This window comes from Emys orbicularis, chromosome 19 (assembly GCF_028017835.1).
Source record: "Emys orbicularis isolate rEmyOrb1 chromosome 19, rEmyOrb1.hap1, whole genome shotgun sequence".
Classification (NCBI taxonomy): domain Eukaryota; kingdom Metazoa; phylum Chordata; order Testudines; family Emydidae; genus Emys; species Emys orbicularis.
The window spans coordinates 15,012,214-15,032,285 of NC_088701.1; the positions used below are offsets into that span (position 1 = coordinate 15,012,214).

Genomic DNA, 20,072 nt, shown 5'->3' on the forward strand with positions numbered 1-20,072 from the left:
CACTACTAGACTATGGGACTGAATAAGGATAAGGACCTAAGCCCAAGAAGGAGCTTTAGGGAGAGGAAGTGCAGGCACTGCACGCACTCAACCAGAGGTGCTCATGAGACATGAGTGCACCCCTCTACACTGAGTGAAAAAGTTATTGCTGGATTTGAAACCCACGGACTATTGCTTGTTGTTGATTTGTACGTACATATTGTGTGTTAAGGGACAAAGTGAACCCAAAATAAAAATGGGGTAACACATCTGTCAGGCCAGAAATCAAGGTTCGGCTCCGGGAGTGGCATAGCCTTCTCTCTCCATAACACAAGAAGGGTTACATGGGGTGGCACTTTGTCACCTCCCACCTGGCTGCTCTGTATTGGAGTATTGCATTAACAGGCAGTTAATAGTCCTTTGGCTTTGCAGCACAGGCCGGCCCGGGGCGCTGGTGACCTTGCTGGACACGGGCTCTTGCCCTGAGATATCTGTAACTAGCCGTGATTTCCACAGGAGGATGGTCGGGGGGGCAGGTGTCAGGAGCGGGGCAGGGCCTGAGCGAAGCCAGCCCCGCGGTTAGAGGCAGGGAGCCCTTCACCGGCATTGCTTCGTGCAGCCGCTAGACGTCCCCGCGCTGCACAGAGCGCCGGCCGCCGGCGGGAGAGGCCCCTGGTAAACAGCCGAGGCCAGGCTGGAGCCGAGCGGGGTGGAGGACGCGGGCTGCAGCCGGAGCTCGGTAAAGCCGGGTCCTTCCGCGGCGGGGCGGGCATTTGATGTCCTTGGCGCACCAGTGGGGGCCTCTGTGCGGGGGTCGGGCTGAGCGCGGGAGTGGTTGGGCGGCCGAGCCCCCGTGGCGCGGTGACGGGCAGAGAGGACGGAAGCGGGGCGGGGCTGCGCAGCACAGCGGCTCTGAGCCTGCTCCAGGGCCGCTCTGGGCACGGTGCAGCCAGCCCGGTCCGCTCCCCCGGCCCCGGCTGGCTCAGCGTGTGGGGCGGGCAGCAGCCCTCCATCAGCCAGGCCGCTACACGGGGCGGGTACAGAGCTGCAGCCCGCGGATCTGCCCCGGCCCGCAGCCAGCTCCAGGACAGCTGGTATGGTGTGCGGGGGGGGTGTGGGGCGGTGATCGGGGTCTGTGCAGGCGTGTGTGCGTGTGCGTGGGGCGGGGAGGGTTGACCTGTGCCTGTGCAAGGGTGTGGGGGGGGGCGGTTGTTGGCTGCTTTCTGTGCAGGGCTCTGTGCGTGTGCGTGGGGCGGGGAGGGTTGACCTGTGCCTGTGCAAGGGTGTGTGTACGAGGGCGGGGGGAGGGGTTGGCTGCTTTCCGTGCAGGGCTCTGTGTGTGCGTGGGGCGGGGAGGGATGACCTGTGCAGGGGTGTGTGTGGGGTTGGCTGCTCTCCGTGCAGGGCTCTGTGTGTGTGCGTGGGGCGGGGAGGGGTGACCTGTGCAGGGGTGTGTGTGTGTGTGTGTGTGTGTGTAGGGGGGGGTTGGCTGCTCTCTGTGCAGGGCTCTTTGGAGTGCGTTTTTTTTTTTTTTTTTAATGCAAGCGTGCAGGAAGGATTACGCTTTCCCCCTCACTCTGAGGAGTAAATGATCTGTTGGTGACATTACTGCCTGCAGCCAGAAAGAGGGGGCATTTTCTTCCCTTTTGTGGAAATTGGCACCGGGCAAAGTGGTGGGGGGACTGAAAGGAGCAGAATGAAGCTCCCTGTCCTGCTCCCAGGAGGCAGCGGATGCGGTTCCCCCTGCGCCGGTTGCAGAGCGTGTTGTCTGGAGAGACAGGATTCGTTACAACTGCTTTTGTATTTATCACCTTTATTTTTTTTGCATTGTACTTAAAGAGATTGTGTCTCTGGGATTCCCTAGTCAGGTATCTGGTTTCTAGCTCCAATGCTGGTCTCTCTTTACTCAGATGGTTAGGGGCTGGGAGGGGAAGTAGCTGCTGTGGAAACCTCCTCCTGAGAAAACTGGAGGTGGGAGTTGGAAAAATCTAAAGGCAGCCCAAGCTTCTGAACTGAGTAGCATTGCAGCTTGAGTTGAGATCCTGGGAAGGGGGGTAGAGAGCTAGCAAAGGCTCTTATAAAATAGTCAGTGGGAGGCTTTCTAGCCCCCTTAGCCTGTTGAAGCTGTGATAACCGCAATACCTAGCTTTTCTACTGAGCCAAAACACTCCGCATCTCAAAGTGCTTGGTGCTTCCTGTCCCCATTTCCTCGCTGTAATGCTGCAGTATGTGTGCTGGGCTTCTTAGCTCTATGAGCCAGGTCCTTGTGCTGACCCTGTAAGGCAGGAGTTCATAGCATATCAGGTAGGGTTACCATATTTTGAGTGTCCAAAAAGAGGACACTCCACGGGGCCCCGGCCCCGCCCCCAGCCCCGCCCACGCCCCAACTCCACCCCTTCCCCAAAGTCCCCGCCCCAACTCCGCCCCCTCCCCTGCTTCCCGCGAACATTTGATTCGCGGGAAGCCTGAAGCAGGCAGCAGGTAAGCTGGGGGGGTGGGGGGAGGCGGTGCGGCCCAGTCTGGTCCCCTCCGGCGGCCGGCCCCGGCCCTGGCCCCAGCGTCTCCAGCCTGGCTCGGCTCGGGCCCTGGGGTGCCGGCCCCGGGCCAGCACCGCCGGCCCCCGGCCCGGCCCCAGCCCGCGGCCCAGCGCGGCCCCGGCCCAGTACTGCCAGCCCCCGGCCCGGCCCCAGCCCGCGGCCCAGCGCAGCCCCGGCCCAGCACCGCCGGCCCCCGGCCCAGCGCACCCCCGGCCGCCCAGCACCGCCGGCCCCCGGCCGCCCGGCACCCCGGCAGCCCCGGCCGCCCGGCAGCCCCGGCCGCCCGGCACCCCCGGCTGCCTGGCACCGCCGGCCCCCGGCCCCGGCCCAGCGGCACCGGATTTTCCCGGACATGTTCGGCTTTTGGGGATTTCCCCCCGGACGGGGATTTGAGTCCCAAAAAGCCGGACATGTCCGGGAAAATCCGGACGTATGGTAACCCTAATATCAGGGTCATCTAGTCCAACCCCCTGCTCAAAGCAGGACCAACCCCAACTAAATCATCCCAGCCAGGGCTTTGTCAAGCCAGGCCTTAAAGATTCCACCACCTCCCTAGGTATCCCATTCCAGTAGTGCTTCACCACCCTCCTAGGAAATGGTTTTTTCCTAATATCCAACCTAAACCTCCCCCACTGCAACTTGAGACCATTGCTCCTTGTTCTGTCATCTGCCACCACTGAGAACAGTCTAGCTCTATTCTCTTTGGAATCCTCCCTTCAGGTAGTTGAAGGCTGCTATCAAATCCCCCTCACTCTTCTCTTCTGCAGATTAAATAAGCCCAGTTCCCTCAGCCTCTCCTCATAAATCATGTACCCCAGCCCACTAATCATTTTTGTTGCCCTCTGCTGGACTCTCTCCAATTTGTTCACATCCTTTGTGTAGGCGGGGGGGGAAACAGGACGCAATACTCCAGACATGGCCTCACCAGTTCTCAACCTTTTCTTTCTGAGGCTCCCACAACATCCTATTAAAAACTCCACAGCCTGCTGTTTTTCTACATATAAAAGCCAGGACCAGCATTAGGGCTTAGCAAGCAGGCAACTGCCCAGGGCCCCATGCCACAGGGGGTCCCATGAAGCTAAGTTGCTCAGGCTTCAGCTTTAGCCCCTGTTGGTGAGGCTTGGAGCCCCTGGCTTCAGCCCCGTGCAGTGGAGCTTTGGCTTTCTGGGTGCCGGCAAGCCTAATGCTGCCCCTGCTTGGTGCCCCCCCTGAAACCTGCTGGTGGCCCCCCAAAGGGTCTGTTCCCCTGGTTGAGAACTACTGCTGTAAGGCACTGGGGACCTGATCTGCCTTGCCTGGCCCCTTGTGCCATTGCAGGCAGGCATTGAGGTGAAGTGGCTGTGAAATGCCACTAGCCCAGGATGGGCATTGACAGGCATAGCTATAAAGAATATTTGAAAAATAAACAGTACAGAAAATTTGAGGCATCAGTTATTGGTCATTGGGGGTAACATACAGAGTATAGGGGGGATGTTAGTGTTTTGGGGTTGGGCAGCACACATAATATATACAGACTGCAATGTCCCCAATGGGCGGGGGAGTAACCGGTGGGCGGGATCAGGATACAGCCGACAAGCGGTGAGGGTCTATCACCCATGCAGAAAATAGAGACAGTCATGGGTATAAGTATAGTATAACACTAGACTAGTCCTGACAGTCAGCTTCCCAGTGTAGCCAAGCAACACTGCTCAAATGGAGCAAAGTTCTCTTGGTGCTTTGCATACATATTAGGGCTGAGCCCCACCCCGTGTCTCTGAAGAATACTCAGGAGTCCTTACCATGCAGAAAGCAGCACGTAGCACTCTGTAAACACTCTCCACTTGGAAACAGACTGGAGACTGAGGTGTGGCCTACACTTAAAACAGCAGCGAAGGTGCTGGAGGAGGTGGCTTTCCTGCAGTGACAGGAGGAGCCCTTCTCACAGCATAGGCTGTTTCTGAGCTATGAAGTTACGCCAGCATAATTACAGCACTGTGGCTACGCTACTATAGACCAGTGCTTCTCAACCTATTGTGAGCTGCATATGCAGCCCACAATGTGTTATTTGGGCCACGTCCAATACTACCTGTATGGCCCTGAGGATGACATATGGGCTGCAGCTCTCTGTGCTGATTGGGCTGCAGGTTGAGAGAGACTGCTATAGACCTTGTAGTGAAGACAAGCCCTCACGCTTCAACAGCTGTCTGGATCCCCAGCCGGGTGCCAGCTGAAGTGTCAATATCTCTTGGTGATAACAACGCTCCCAGCCTTGCCCGCCTGCCGGTGTGTCTGGGACGGCTCTTTGCCAGCTCCTGCACCGTCCCCATGGCGGGTGGGCAATGCTACCAAGGCCTGTGGCTCTTGCCTTGAATCTATGGAGCCTGGTGTCTAGCTAACACCCCAGCTCCTGGAGATGTGACACTGGGAGGATGCTGCTGGTCTTCAGTTACCTAAGGCCTAGCCTTGCTGTAAGGGGGCAGCTGGCCCCTCACTGGGGTTCCTGGGTTGGCCACTCCCAGTACCCAAGGGAAGGGCCAATGAGAAATCAAGATCCTGAGACTGACAGTCCTCAAGACCAATCGGGAGAGGCCAATGCTCTAGGTCAGCCTGATTAACAGGGCAGGTGGGCCAATGAGGGAGTCAAGCTTGGGGTCCTGTCCTCTGTGTGAGCTGGAGCTGCCTGAGCCAGCGCAGGGCGGAGCTAAGGGGAGAGCAGTGGGCGGAGCTGGGCCAGAGGCAAGGCAGGGGGAGCTGCAGATGCCGGCTGTGCCATCAGTAACACCAGAGCTGGGTGCGATGAGCGGCTGGGGAGAGCGAGGGGGCAGCAGGCCCAGCGCAGGGAAACACCCCCCCCCAGGCGCGAAGCCTCGCAGGCCGGACTTGGAGGTGGGTCGTGACCAGTAGTGAGCTGGAGCTGGTTTGCGCGACCCGGTTGTTAACTTTAGAAGCCGGTTTAGAACCGGTTGGTAAAGGGGTGGGTAAACTTGGGCCCACGGGACCGTCCTGTCCAGCCCGCCTGAGCTCCCGGCTGGGGAGGCTCCCCCACCCTCGCAGAGCCTGGCGCCAGCACTCTGGACTGCTCCTGGGCAGCTCCTGCCACATGGTAAGGGGGTAGGGCTGCGAGCTCCAGCGAGCCGCGCAGCATCCCTACACGCTGCCCTGAGCAGCATGGTAAGGGGGCTGGGCCGGGGCCAGGAGGAGGGGTTGGATAAGGGCAGGGAGCGGTTGGAGGGGGCGGAGGTTCTGGGGGTGGTGGTCAGGGGATGGGGAACAGGGGGGTTGGGTAGGCGTGGGAGTTCTGGGGGTCTGTCGGGGGTGGTGGTGGATGGGGTCAGGGCAGTCATGGGACAGGGAGCGGGGCAAGTTGGGTAGGGGGTGGGGCCCTGGGGGGCGGGTAGGGTGGGGTTTCATGGACTTGTACTCTCCGGGTGGCACTTAATAACCGGTTCCCTACCGGGTCTTTGGCAGCACTTCGGCGGTGGGTCCTTCACTCGCTCCGGGTTTTCAAAGTGCTGCCAAAGACCCGGTAGGGAACTGGTTATTAACATTCTGGCAGCTCATCACTGGTCATGACCCCAACGGGGGGCGATGCTGGGGAGCAAGGTCCTGCCCCCTAGAGCCTGAGGGTGCATGGCCACCGCCAGAGCAAGTGTCTACCCGCAGTGTCATTGCAGCGCAGCCAGGACCTGGCGAGGAGGCCTGGGATGGGCGAGGAACAGGCTGTGAACTTCCCTGAAGCCACAGAGATGGCTGGCTGTGGTGTCCCTGTGTCACAGGGTGGGGTCCTTGTGTCTTCGACTTTCCATTTCTGCATTATTTTTCTTATTGTTCCTTGCTGTGTAATAAATCCTATTCAGTTTGAACCAGGGAAGTGGCTGGTGTGGAGAGAGCGCCCCGGAGGAGAGGCACCCTGGCCTAAAAGACCATGACAAGACTAGGGGTGAAGCCTCCCAGGGAGCTTGGGCCCAGCTCTGTCAGGGTTACGAGGACTCTGTTGCATGGGAGAGCAGAAAGGGAGGCCTTCAGGTCAGGCGGGCATCTGGGTAAAGGGAGTGGGAGCGAGGACTCAGATCCATTTGCTGTCTGATTCCACTGGGGTAGTGCAGCAGCCAGGAAAGTTCCCCACATTTCCCTGCTTGCATTGTGGTTGCAGATAAAATCTGAAAACATGATCCTTCAAGTCTCTGATCCTATCATTTATTACTCTTTAAAATCTCATGGTCTCTGAGTGCTTGGAGGAGGCCGTTACCAGGTGTGATCTCACTGAACTTACCCTCAAGGCCCTGATCCCATCCACATTAAAGTCTATCTTAAAGACCCAGTTTTCCTCAAGTGTGTGTGTGTGTGTGTGTGTGTGTGTGTCCGTCCTTCCCTCTATCACCTGAGACTGTCCTAGTGTCAGGAAAGTTCCCACTGCACACTGGGTGCTACTTTAACCCTGATAACACCCTCCCCCCCATTTCTTGCCTGTTTCTAACTGCAGGACTAACAGTTCCCTGCTTCCATGTGCTGCCAACTGAAACGCTAAGAGCTTACTGGCCAAGCCACAGCCATGCCATGCCTGAGGTCATCACTTGTACCCTCTGGCCAAATTTCTAACACTGGGAACAGAAACAGCCCAAGCGCCACATAAACAGTGCTGGGGCTCCCCTTTGCTCTCTGCTGGGATCAGCTGTGTGTGGAAGGGGACAACTGGGCCTTCAATATGGGGGTGCTAGCTGCTGAAGGCATCACCCCTAGCAGTCTACCCCTCCTCCTGGCCTCACTATCTGTGTATCGTGTGCCTTCTGTTGTGCAGGTGTGATGGATCCTGAGCGGCTCATCCCATGCCCCTATGACAAAAACCACCAGATCCGAGCCTCCAGGTTCCCCTACCACTTGGTCAAATGCGGAGAGGTAAGAAGAGCAAGCTACGCAGTGGGACAGAGTCTGAGGTGCCCAGAGAGGAGATGGCCACCTGTCTCTGTTCCCTGCAAACTATTTTCCTCTGCCTCCAGTGCAAACACAAAATGGGAAATGACTGCCTAGGAAGGAGTACTGCAGAAAAGGATCTGGGGGTTATAGTAGATCACAGAATAAATATGAGTCACAATGTTGGGGTTTTTTTGCAATAGTATTACATTATTCTGGGATGTAATGGCAGGAGTGTTGTAAGCAAGACAAAAGAAGTAATTCTTCACCTGTACTCAACACTAATAAGGCCCGAGCTGGAGTATTGTCCCGTTCTAGGCCTTGCACTCCAGGAAAGATGTAGACAAATGGGATACAGTCCAGAGGAGAACAACAAAAGTGACTAAAGGTCTAAAAAATATAACCTACAAGGAATGATTGAAAAAACTGGGTTTGTTTAGTCTGGAGGAAGGCGGGGGCGGGGGGGGGAGCGGCAGCAATAGGTCTTGAAGTAGGTAATAGTTGCTATAAAGAGCAGAGTGATAAATTGTTCTCCTTATCCACTGACAACAGAACAAGAAATAATAGGTTTATATTGCAGCAAGGGAGATTTAGGGATTATCTAGGGAGACTTTTAAGATCTAGCCCATCCAAGGTGTTTATAACACTTGGTCCTGACTCTGTGCAGGGGATGGACTAGATCTACATTTATGTGAAACTCACACTTGGGGCTTATTTTCACTACCCATTTAACTCGGGTGTTGCCCCTACCCTGGCTCCTGTCCATCCACACAAACCCTCTGGCCCATGTGTGGTGGTGCTTGGCCCATGCTGGAGTAGGCGAGAGTCTGATTGCCTCTCTTGGTAATCTGCCTAATCTGCACTGAAGATCCAGACTTAACCTGATAGTCCTCTAATGCTGTCCCACAATTCACTGGGGGGAACATAGAGCAGCCCAGCTGAGAGCCAGCAGCTACACCTCCTCCCCCTCCTCTGTGCCCCCTCCCCCCTGAAGTCTGAGAGCCTTGCATAAGTGAGTGTGGCCCCAGCAACTTGGGCAGGGCTCTGGTCTGGCTGTTCACCTGAGCTAGGCCAGCCCAAATGCTGATCACCTGAGTTACGTCTTCACTGCAGAGTTAACCCTTGGAGATACCCAGGCTTCAAAAGCTCCTGAACTTCAGGGCAGCTTGAATCCAAGTCTGCCCTGTGTCACTGAGGGGCCCTGGTGCCTTAGTGAGGTTACACTAATGTCCCTTTAGAATACTCTGGCTGCACAAAAGGACCTGAAGTGTGTGGAAATGGTCTCCTGGGACAACAGCCTGCAGAGGGGCCTCCCTGGGTTGGATGCAGGCTCCAAGCTAGCCCAGTGCCATGCCCCGACGTAGGGGACAGGTTCTGGCTGCATTGGGTGTAGCTAGAGTATCTGTGCTATAGCTATGCTCTGCTGCCCAAGGGCCGTGAGAAGTAGAGCCACATAAGTCAGAGCAGCCCAAAGGTTGCTCTAATTTGCAGCAACAAGGGCAGGAGTGGCTCAGCCCAAGTCTAGGAAGAGCTAAGGTAGCCTGAAGACAGTCCCCCTGTTCTGCTCCCCACCTCCTCCTGGGCTGGAGCAACCAAGAATCAAACCCAAGAAATTCAGCATTGCTGCAGATGCACCAGGTTTCCTGCACATACAGGTATGTCTACGCAGCAGCTAGGGGAGAGTCTCACGGCCCAGGTAGATGGGCTTACAGTAGTGGGGCTTGAGCTAATACAGTTAAAAATAGCAATGTGGATGGTGTGGCTTGGGCTCTTAAGCCCACTTCACTCTGGAGGTTTGAGAGCCCAAGCACCAGTCCATGCTATCGTGTCCACACTACTATTTTTAGTGTGCTACTTCGAGCACCACTAGCTCAAGTCTCTGTCCAGTCTGGAGGCTTGCTCCCAGCTGCAGCGTGTGGACCTACTGAGGGGTGCTCTCTCATTAAGCACTCGACAAGTCAATGATTTGTTTCCAGCTCGCCAGCCTTCTGGCTCTGATGCATCCCTAGAGATCCTCTCAGCTGCCTCCCCCTACAAGCAGCTGTGGAAGCAGTGAGCAGAACCCATGACGGTACCTCCCTGCTGTCTCTGCATAGTGGCATCTTGTGGCTTCTCTTCCAGAATAACAAGAAAAGAGCCAAAGAGCTGGCCACATGCCCCTACAATGCTCGCCACAGAGTCCCAAAGCGAGAGCTCCAGCTGCACATCTCCACCTGCACAGACAACAGGGCGCCAGAGCTGTTCAGTGGTAAGCTTGGGGGAGTGGGGGGAGCTGGCGGTAGCACACCTGCTTTAATACATGCCTGCTCCTGCTGACTGACTTGACCTGTTCCAGCCTAGGGAGACTGCAAGGGAGTCTGTTCTAGGGCATTTTGCTCTGGACACCAACGCAAGCCCCGAGCAATCTGTAGTTCATGTGTGCATCCCCTGCACTCATCACAACTACTGTAGGTGCACTTGGTCTGAGCAAGGCTGAGTGCTGTCGCCCAGCACATCCCTCTGTACCAGCAGCAGCAGGTGCTGGCTTAGCTGCACTGGTATAAATTGTGAACATGCAGAGTTTGCTCTAGTGGCTGACATCCCAGCATAGAACAGGCTGGGCTTGTGCTGCTCTTCCTTCATTGACAGATTCTGCAGGAGCTGGCTAGAAATCCCTTTCCTTCCCCAGTGCCCATAGCCTGCAGGAGATGAACAGCTGGCTCAGGAAGTAGCCTCATGGCTAGCTGGGGGATGTGCTCACTGCCTGGCACAGCAGGGGGCAGGTCACCTGGCATCACTGAAGAGTCCTGGTCTCTACCGTCTGCTCATTTGGGGCGGGAGCTCTCCTAACATCTCCTGGGGGAGGGGGGCTGGCCTGCAAACCTGCATCCAGAGAGCAGAGCACTAGGGGCCAGCATTTCTGAAGTGCCCAACACCAGGCTTAGGGTGTTGGGCCCTGCTGAATGGCTAACTAGGTGTTGAGGAGAGCCAGTGGGGAACTTCAGTGTTTATTGACACAAATGCTTCTTTGATCTCCATGAACACCTCATGGGAAAGGGTTCTTTGGGCTTTGACACACACTGCAACTTGGAAAATCTTACTCCCATTCTTTGACTCTTGAAATAAGAAAATCCAGTTTTCTGGTTCAAAATGACAGTTTGAAACTAATCGTAGTTAATCAAAATAGTCAAAACCAAAACACTTTCAGTTGAACCAAATTGGGGGAGGGGGGGCTAGCTGATAAACTTGGTGGGTTTTTTTTGTTTTTGTGTGGTGGCTTTTACTTTTTGTCCTGCTTTCGGACAGGAAACTCGCATTTCCTTGGTTTTCCTGTCTCAGCTGTGATGAGAACCTGGCCCCACAGCTGTAATGAGAACTCTGGAGATCAGTGTGTGTACTGAGCCCTGTAGGGCTGATGGCATCAGCTCTGCGTGAGCCCTGTTTATAGCAGTGGAACCATATTGGCCCCATTGTGTAATGTCAGGGTGATTGTGGAGAGTTCTCTGGTCTTCCCAACTAGGGTTGTAGGAGCCAACACTTCTCAGCTTGTCAAGCTGTTTGGCTTTTAAAGGCTTCTCCATTATGTGCATGGCAGGAACTTGAGGGTGGATAAGCTTGTGCTCTGGGGAACAACGGCTGTCCAGCTGGCTAGAGTGAGCTGGGGCCAGTGCAGGAGAGCAGAGACCCTGGACACACTTCAGTCTGACCTGAGCCTGGCTATGAGGAGAGTTCAGAGAATCTTCCCCAACTAAGGAGCATCTCCAGTTAAATGTGGCCTTTGACCCCCTGTAATGCTGGGCCGCTGGCTAACAGAACTGAGCCATGATCCACTTAGACAACCATGTTTCACTCCTAGACCAGCTACCCTGCTTCTCCTCTTCCTTCCAAGTCCTGTAACATGTCTCCTCTGCTTGCAGGGACATCAATGACTTTCAGTCCCAAGAAGGAACTGAAAGAGACCCCAATATCCTGGCAGTGTCCCCCCTGCCAAGAGGACTGGGAGGCAGGTGAGTGTTGGTGAAGAAGCTGTTGTCTCTGGTGTCATTGGCATGTGGTACCTATGCCTCACAGGACTTGGCTGAGGCTATGGTTACACTACAAGTGCTATAGTGTAGGTACTTACTGCAATAGTGGAAGGAGTTTTTCTGTCACTGAAGTTTAATCCACCCCCTCAAGGAGGCAGCTAGATCAGTGGAAGAATTCTTCCATTGACCCACTGGTGTCTATACCAGGGCTTAGGTTGGCTTAGCTACATCTCTCTCGGGGGGGGGGGGGGATTTTTTTCACACTCCGAAGCGACCTAGGTGTAGACCAGGCCTTAGAGCATGAAACCACACATGATGCTCCTTTAGCTTTACCAGTCACTACTATACCTTGTCTACACATGGAAGCTGACTGATGTTCAGTGACAATTCCCTGAGAATTTCAGAATCAGTGACTTCAATTCCAGAGTAATTTGTTTGCTTTCCAGGAACCGGAAGCCGACCACCACCTGCTCCCTCCAGGCTTGTGCCGGCATTCCAGCTGCAAGCCTGGGAGGGAGGGAGGAGGAATGCCGCTCAGCTGAGGAGCGGGGGGGAGGGAGGGACTCGGTTCCTTACCTGGCCTGCGGCGGCCGGCGAAACATGCTGGCGCGGGGCGGGGACGCTACCCCCCCCTACAGGGGCGAGGAGCTGGCCGGGGTCCCCCCCAAGCCCATAAACTTTACGTGCCCACTCGCGCAGCTCTGAGCCGCTCTCCCCCGCCACTGCCGGGGTCCGGAGCCCCTCACCTCTAGCTCCAGCGGCTCCTTCCCCACGGGGTGGTGGGACGTGCCGGGGCCCTGAGGGGGGGGCGGGGGTCGCGGCGCGGCCAGGGCCTGCTAATTCCCCCGGCACCTGCAAAACGGCTTTTTTTTCTTTTACTACCCCTCTCCCCCCCCCCCCCCCCCACGTCCCAATATTTCCTGTCCGTGATCTGGTCACCCTAAGCACCTGCCAACCTCTGCACTTTACAGGGCCAAGTGCACTGTAGTGCAAATTGCAGCCTTAACTCCAGACATGTTTGATTTTTCTTACTCCAGCAGAGATTGCCTTTGAGCATGAAGGTAAATGCAAAAGGATTTACTTCAGAATGCCGTGCTTCTGCTGACCCTTAGCATGTCACTACTATACCACTAGCTAATTTGGTAGCTTCAAGGGTTTTTATAGTAATGTGTTTATTTCCAGCTCACTCTTCTGCATAAGTTACTCGTTGATATATACTGGCCACTCTGCACTACTGACTGCACTTTCCTCATTTTTAATTTAATATTCCACTCACCAAAAGTCCAAAGTGAATTTGGTTGGGTGTACACGATGAGTGCCAACTTAGCAATTTTACATTTTTGTCTAGGCTATTAAAAGTTGATGGCTTAACCCCATTAGAGGAAACGTCCAGTACCTAGTATGTTTCCACACTTGTTAATTGTGTTGTTGATGTTCTTAGATCTTTTTATTCCTTCTCTTCCAGTTGATGCTTTGGATCCAGAGAAGTTAATACAATGTCCATATGATAAATCTCATCAAATCAGGGCCTGTCGGTTTCCCTATCATCTTATAAAGTGCAGGAAGGTAAGACAGGATGTTAAGGTCTCTAATGCACTTGGGTAAATCATATTTTTGTACATGCTAATGCATGGTGAGCTCAGTATGCTGTGTTGCCTTTTGCTAGAAGGATGCATTCACTTGCTATTAGGCTGGAAGAAGCCGTCTTTATATCTCTGTCATCCATTTACCACTTAATATGAACTGGATGCTTTTATTTAGTAATGCACTTCAGATCAGTGCATTTACCCCGAAGAAAGGTGATACAGGTTCTTCAGAATACCTAGGTCAGTGACGGGATCCTATTCTCTTCCAGCTGTTCACTCATGGGACAGGGTATTTACTTCCCACTTCAGGCCATGGAGCAAATGCAGCCAGCGTTGTATGGATGCCTTCTGGCTGGCCAAAGCCGAAATGATCTGATGTTGCAGCTAATTCTTGACTTTGCAATTAGAGCAGTGCAGCTGCTAAGACATCTATTTTTTTTTTATATTGCTAATAACTCTATTCAGTGTACGTCTGTCTGAAACTTTCTCTCTTCTCAGGCTTCTACCCTGGGCTAGAATGCTATATATTTACCAGGAGAAGCTGCTCCTTTCTTTTGTCCTCTCAGTCAGTATCTTCCAGTGCTAGTGTATATTAGTTGTACTGGTATAACTGCATCCACCTGTTAAGATGATGTACCGGTATAACTGTATTGGTTAGGAATCACACCCCTAGCCAACATAGCTATAGTAATATAAAAGCCATGCAGAGCAGGCCTGAGCAGTGTGTGTTCTTCTTCTCTGTCGTCTTGCTCTTTTCTAAGGGTAAAGTTTCTTCTTTCAGTGGGGGATAGTAGTGCTCTTCTTTACCTCTACTGGCAAAGTGCTCCCAATATAGATGTGGCCTCAGCTGGAACATCGAGTAACTTCCCTCCTGTTTCAGGAGGGTTACATTAACGGCAAAGACTTAAGCTCTAGCGCAGGCAGGAACTTGTTCTCTAGTCTGTCGCTCACTTAATTTAAACATAAAGTGGCTGAATTATTTAGGGTTTCAAGGCACTTACTCCCCGTATAGGCTTTTTAGGGCAATTTCATCTGTGCATCGAACCATGCCAGTGATGACACTGCAACAATTTCACTGTGTTTGTTCTGGGGCTGATCTTCAATCAGATAAATTCAGGGTGTTGTTTAAATGTAAAAATGAGCAAACATAGCCTGTATCTTAAAGCATGCATATGCTTTGCTGTTTCTACACTGCATTTGTGCTCAGGACCTGAGCTGAGTTTTGGCTTTCCTTGTTTACATTTTTTCAACCTATTTCAGGATGCAGATTGCACAAATCCTTCACTAGTGACTAGAAAACACAAGGGTTAGGATGAATTCAGTGAGATAACACATACTTTTTCTGTTTCTCCAGAACCACCCTGATATTGCAAAGCAGCTAGCCACATGCCCCTTTAATGCCCGCCATCTGGTTCCCAGAGATGAGATCAGCCATCATATATCAAGCTGTGATGACAAAAGCTGCATTGAGCAAGACATTGGTGAGAAAATATTAGATTCCTTTGGCTCTGTAAAGTCACTTCTGGAACTCTTGGGCTAACAGCGTTCTAACTTAATTTTTGCTGTTAAAGATTGTTTTAATACTCTATTATTCCATAAGCAACCCTTTACCTGTAGTGCTATGTGATACAGAAACAGCAGGAGCCCTTGGAGACTTGAGTTTCATTCATTCTGTGTCCATGCAAATTCTCCTAAGCATCTGAGAGGCAACTGGCTTGCATTACCTGTGTTATCTGCCAGAGATTTTAGCATTAAAATGGGAACTGTACATTGTGCCATAAACTGTGTGTGTTGAAATGAGATCTAGTTGGTAATCTGGACCGCTTAGAGCGGAAAGATAGTGGCCATGAGAGAGGTGGGTCTCCAATGCAGATCTGACCTGGTAGTGACCAAAAATCTGTATAGCCTGTCTAGTGGCATGTGTGAAATAAATTGGTCTCAGTCCAGTTCTTAATGGACAAGTGTCTAGATCATAACAATCCTCACTTCTGTTACATCCTACTTGACTATCTTAGCAGAAAAGCCATGACTGGGCCAGGGAGGCTGAATAACTTTCCCAATTGAAGGTGGGTTCCTCCAGTTCAGAGTGGGGCAAGTTGGGGAGGGGATTATGGGGAAGCTTTCCTACCACTGTCCATGCTGTCGGCTCTGACGAGGAGTTCATTGTCCAGGTCTGTCACCCCAGCACCTAAATCACTTGGTTATGGGGGTTGTGTTCCAATTTCTCTCCCCACTGATGTCTATGTGGCTATCACTACACTGGAAAACGTACCTGTTCTCTGGCAAAAGTAGAGTTGTACTGAAGCTAGCAATGATGTGCATGTTAATGTAGATGGGGCTTAGAGCATGATAGTAGTGAAAAAACCCTGAGCAGATTTTTGTGACATGACAATAGAAACACACCTGAACCCTCTCCCAATGCATATGTAGCTGCACCATTGCTGAAAAATGTGTGCAGAATTGTTTAGCTTTAGAAAAGGCTTAAAACAGGGATTGGCAAATGGGGGACTGCAACCACCCTGCCAGATCATTTGATTTGGCCTGCCAAACATTCTGTGTTGTAGCAAACCTTTCAGAGTTAGGCAATATATAGCCTCTTAAGGTATGGGCCACCAAAGGGATTTTCTGTCCCTTTGCTACCTTCAAGGTGCCCATCCCTGGCCTAAAGAGTTTTGCTCCTAAGACTAGGGGAGTACTGATCAGCTTCCAGTGTGTGCTGCTCCTCTCCAAAGCCTAGAGCTATTCTGCAGCTAGGTCAAAACATGATTAATGTCCCTAAAATAGGATTGTATTTTATCCAAAAAGATTTTCTCACTAAGAATCTTCTTTGCTTTAAGTGAGTCAGTCGAATAACTGCTACAGAGAGAAAATGAACACTGTCAGCATGTGGCAGCCATCCCCATGTGACGAAGACTGGGATAAAGGTGAGGAAGCAGGTTGACATAGGGTGGCTGTCAGCCCCTGCTATTCCCTTCTTCTTGCCCCCAAAGAAGTGACATGGACTAAGAGAGAGGTCCCAGAGATCCTTCTGCACAGATCATGTGTTGGGACACCCAGTTATACTGTCCCTGAACAAATTAAGTTCTCCTGCTTCACAGGCTCTACCACATGCCTGCTATTCTCTACAAAACATCTGTTGTTTTCCATGTAGTCTGTCGCACCATCTGTGCTTTGATGAAAGTGGAAATTGATGATAACCTTTACACTTTATATTTCTCAATGAAATGTTTGCTTTGCTGTCACTTACGCCAAGCCTTAGCTCAATTCTCATTCCGTTTTGTAAACCTAGCAGCGTCTCTGCCATATTTCTCATTTTATGTTGCTATGACGCTTGCAGAAGTTACTCAGTACTGAGCCACAGTGATGTCTGTTTCCTTTGGCAGAGATCCAGGAGCAATCAAATTCTACGTTCGTTTGGGGCACGTTCAATAGTGGCATAAACAACAGGTAACCAAAGGTGTATTTCTTGTGACAGTGCTTTCCATAGAAGATGTGCTTTCAAACTACTTTTAATTCATGCTGCTGTGTTGATGGGCAGATGCAATTTACTTTATGAATCCTATTTTTGGGGTGATGGTGGGGGAGTTCCCACCGGCATGAATCAACATTCCTATGCCTCTGGGTCAGTGTTTCCTGTCTCCTTTTAGTTGCAGATCCATATGAGAGTACAAGAACATACTATTGCTACCAGATAATGGTTACTCCTCTAGTTCTACTGTAGTACTATTAGTGCTGATGGTCCTGGATTCAATCCCCACTGGTTATATATTTGTTGGGGGGTTAAACACTAAACTGTTATGCTGGGCTTGATAGAAATGCGGACTGATGTCAGCCCTTAGGCAATTTAGGCTTAAACTTCTGACCGCTAATCTAATTTCTCATGACCTGCTGCAAGTAACTTTTAACAGCCAGGAGATTTTGCAGGCAGTTAGAGCCCTGAGTCAGAAATAATTATTTTATTTGTGAAGTGTAATCACAATGCAAGTTTGGAAAATGAAGCATACTGTGTCTGGTCATTAGCTCTGTCTCACCCCTGAACAACCAGATCATTGTACTATGCCTTACCTGTCTAATCAGAGGTCATCACGGTATGGCCTTCGACAGCCCGTAACAGTGACATAGAATCATAGGACTGAAAGGGACCTCGAGAGGTCATCTAGTCCAGTCCCCTGCACCCACGGTAGGACTAAGTATTATCTAGACAAGTGCTTTTCAAACTGTGGGTCATGACCCAGAACTGGGTCACGGAATGGAAGGCACTGGGTTGCAGCGGCTTTGGTCAGCTCTACTGACCGGGCCGTTAAAAGTCCCGTCGGGGATGCTGAGCAGCTAAAGCAGGCTAGTCCCTACCTGTTCCGACACTGCGCTGTGCCCTTGAAGCGGCCAGCAGCAGGTCCGGCTCCTAGGTTGGGGGTGGGGGAGAGCCATGGGGCTCCATGCGCTGCCCCTGCCCTGAGCACCGGCTCTGCATTCCCATTGGCCAATGGGAGCTGGTGGGCGGGGGGGGGGCAGTGCCTGTGGGCGAGAGCCGCGCGGAGCTGCTTGCACGCCTCTGCCTAGGAGCCGGACCTGCTGCTGGCCGCTTCCCTTTTTCTTGTAACAACCTTTTTATCTACTTGAAAACTGTTATCATGTCCCTTCTCAGAGTATGTCTACACTACGAAATTAGGTCAAATTTATAGAAGTTGATTTTTTTAGGAAGCGATTTTATACACTCAATTGTGTGTGTCCCCACTAAGCGCATTAAGTCGGCGGAGTATGTCCACAGTACCGTGGCTAGCGTGGACTTTCGGAGTGTTGCACTGTGGGTAGCTATCCCACAGTTCCTGCAGTCTCTGCCGCCCATTGGAATTCTGGGGCAAAAACATTGTCGCGGGTGGTTTTGGGTACATGTCGTCAGCTGCCCCTCCCTCCGTGAAAGCAATGGCAGACAATCGTTTCGCGCCTTTTTTCTGCGCAGCCGCCATACCACGGCAAGCGTGCAGCCCGCTCAGCTCAGCTCACCGACACCGCCGCTGTTGTGTACTGGGTGCTGCTGGCAGCAGACGGTGCAGTAGGACTGCTAACCGTCGTCATCCACCGCTTCCGCTGCATCTCTGCTCTGCTGCTATTGTGTCAATAGCGAATTTCTCCATGTTGTCTGTCATGGGCTCCGGGTACGCTTCCGCTGCAACTCTGCTCTCCTGCTCTCATGAATCCACCTCACAGGTCCTCTCGTTGTTCTCTATAAATATCTATTCTCATGGCATCCATCGTCAGCCACCGCTTCCGTTGCAACTCTGCTCTCCTGCAGACGCCATACCACGGCAAGCCCGGAGCCCGCTCAGATTACCGCGGCAGTTATGAGCATTGTAAACACCTCACGCATTATCCTGCAGTACGTGCAGAACCAGAACCTGCAAAAGCAGGCGAGGAGGCGGTGACGAGAGTGATGAGGACATGGACACAGACTTCTCTCCAAGTACGGATCCCGGCAATTTGGACATCCTGGTGGCAATGGGGCAGGCTCATGCCATGGAATGCCAATTCTGGGCCCGGCAAACAAGCACAGACTGGTGGGACCGCATAGTGTTGCAGGTCTGGGATGATTCCCAGTGGCTGTGAAACTTTTGCATGCGTAAGGGCATTTTCATGGAACTTTGTGATTTGCTTTCCCCTGCCCTCAAGCGCAAGAATACCAAGATGAGAGCAGCCCTCACAGTTCAGAAGCAAGTGGCGATAGCCCTGTGGAAGCTTGCAACGCCAGACAGCTACCGGTCAGTCGGGAATCAATTTGGAGTGGGCAAATCTACTGTGGGGGCTGTTGTGATCCAAGTAGCCAACGCAATCACTGAGCTGCTGCTATCAAGGGTAATGACTCTGGGAAATGTGCAGGTCATAGTGGATGGCTTTGCTGCAATGGGATTACCTAACTGTGGTGGGGTGATGGAAGGAACGCATATCCCTAGCTTGGGACCGGACCACCTTGGCAGCCAGTACCTAAACCGCAAGGGGTACTTTTCAATGGTGCTGCAAGCACTGATGGATCACAAGGGACGTTTCACCAACATCAACGTGGGATGGCCGGGAAAGGTACATGACGCTCGCATCTTCAGGAACTCTGGTCTATTTGAACAGCTGCAGGAAGGGACTTACTTCCCAGACCAGAAAATAACCATTGGGGATGTTGAAATGCCTATAGTTATCCTTGGGAACCCAGGCTACCCCTTAATGCCATGGCTTATGAAGCCATACACCGGCACCCTGGACAGTAGTAAGGAGCAGTTCAACTATAGGGTGAGCAAGTGCAGAACGGTGGTAGAATGTGCATTTGGATGTTTAAAAGCTCGGTTAGACCTCAGCGAAACCAGTATTCCCATTGTTGCTGCTGCTTGCTGTGTGCTCCACAGTATCTGTGAAAGTAAGGGGGAGACATTTATGCCGGAGTGGGAGGTTGAGGCAAATCGCCTGGCCGCTGATTACACGCAGCCAGACACCAGGGTGGTTAGAAGAGCATAGCAGGGTGCGCTGCGCATCACAGAAGCTTTGAAAACCAGCTTCGTGACTGACCAGAGTATGGTGTGAGAGTTCTGATTGTTTCTCTTTGATAAAACCCGCCCCCTTGGTTCACTCTACTTCCCTGTAAGCCAGCCGACGTCCCCCCTTCGATCACTGCTTGCAGAGGCAATAAAGTCATTGTTGTTTCAAAATCTTGCATTCTTTATTAATTTGTCCCACAAATAGGGGGATAACTGCCAAAGTAGCCCGGGAGGGGTAGGGGAGGAGGGAAGGACAAGCCACACTGTATTTCAAAACTTATTGAATGCCAGCTTTCTGTTGCTTGGGCAGTCCTCTGGGGTGGAGTGGTTGGATGGCCGGAGGGGCGCCCCCCCCCCCGTTCTTAGGCGTGTGGGTGAGGAGGCCATGGAACTTGGGGAGGAGGGCAGTTGGTTACATAAGGGCTGCAGCGGCAGTCTGCGCTCCTGCTGCCTTTCCTGCAGCTCAACCGTACGCCGGAGCATATCAGTTTGATCCTCCAGTAGCCTCAGCATTGCGTTCTGCCTCCTCTCATCACGCTGCCACCACCTCTCCTCTTG

At 52.5% G+C, this 20,072-nt stretch overlaps 1 protein-coding gene across 1 annotated transcript; it reads left to right on the top strand.

The window, feature by feature from the left end:
• Positions 1–7,298: 7,298 nt before the first annotated feature.
• Positions 7,299–18,419, top strand: LOC135892003 (gametocyte-specific factor 1-like). Its single transcript, XM_065419679.1, has 8 exons — positions 7,299–7,391; positions 9,528–9,654; positions 11,303–11,392; positions 12,876–12,976; positions 14,351–14,477; positions 15,834–15,920; positions 16,380–16,443; positions 18,290–18,419. Exons 1-8 carry the CDS (start codon positions 7,299–7,301, stop codon positions 18,417–18,419), a joined length of 819 nt encoding a protein of 272 aa, XP_065275751.1.
• The last annotated feature ends 1,653 nt before the right edge of the window (positions 18,420–20,072 follow it).

Coding starts and splice junctions, on each gene's coding strand:
- LOC135892003 (XM_065419679.1), top strand. CDS start 7,299: ATGGATCCTGAGCGGCTCATCCCATGCCCCTATGACAAAAACCACCAG. Junction 7,392..9,527: donor ACTTGGTCAAATGCGGAGAG/GTAAGAAGAGCA, acceptor CTTCTCTTCCAG/AATAACAAGAAAAGAGCCAA. Junction 11,393..12,875: donor CCAAGAGGACTGGGAGGCAG/GTGAGTGTTGGT, acceptor CTTCTCTTCCAG/TTGATGCTTTGGATCCAGAG.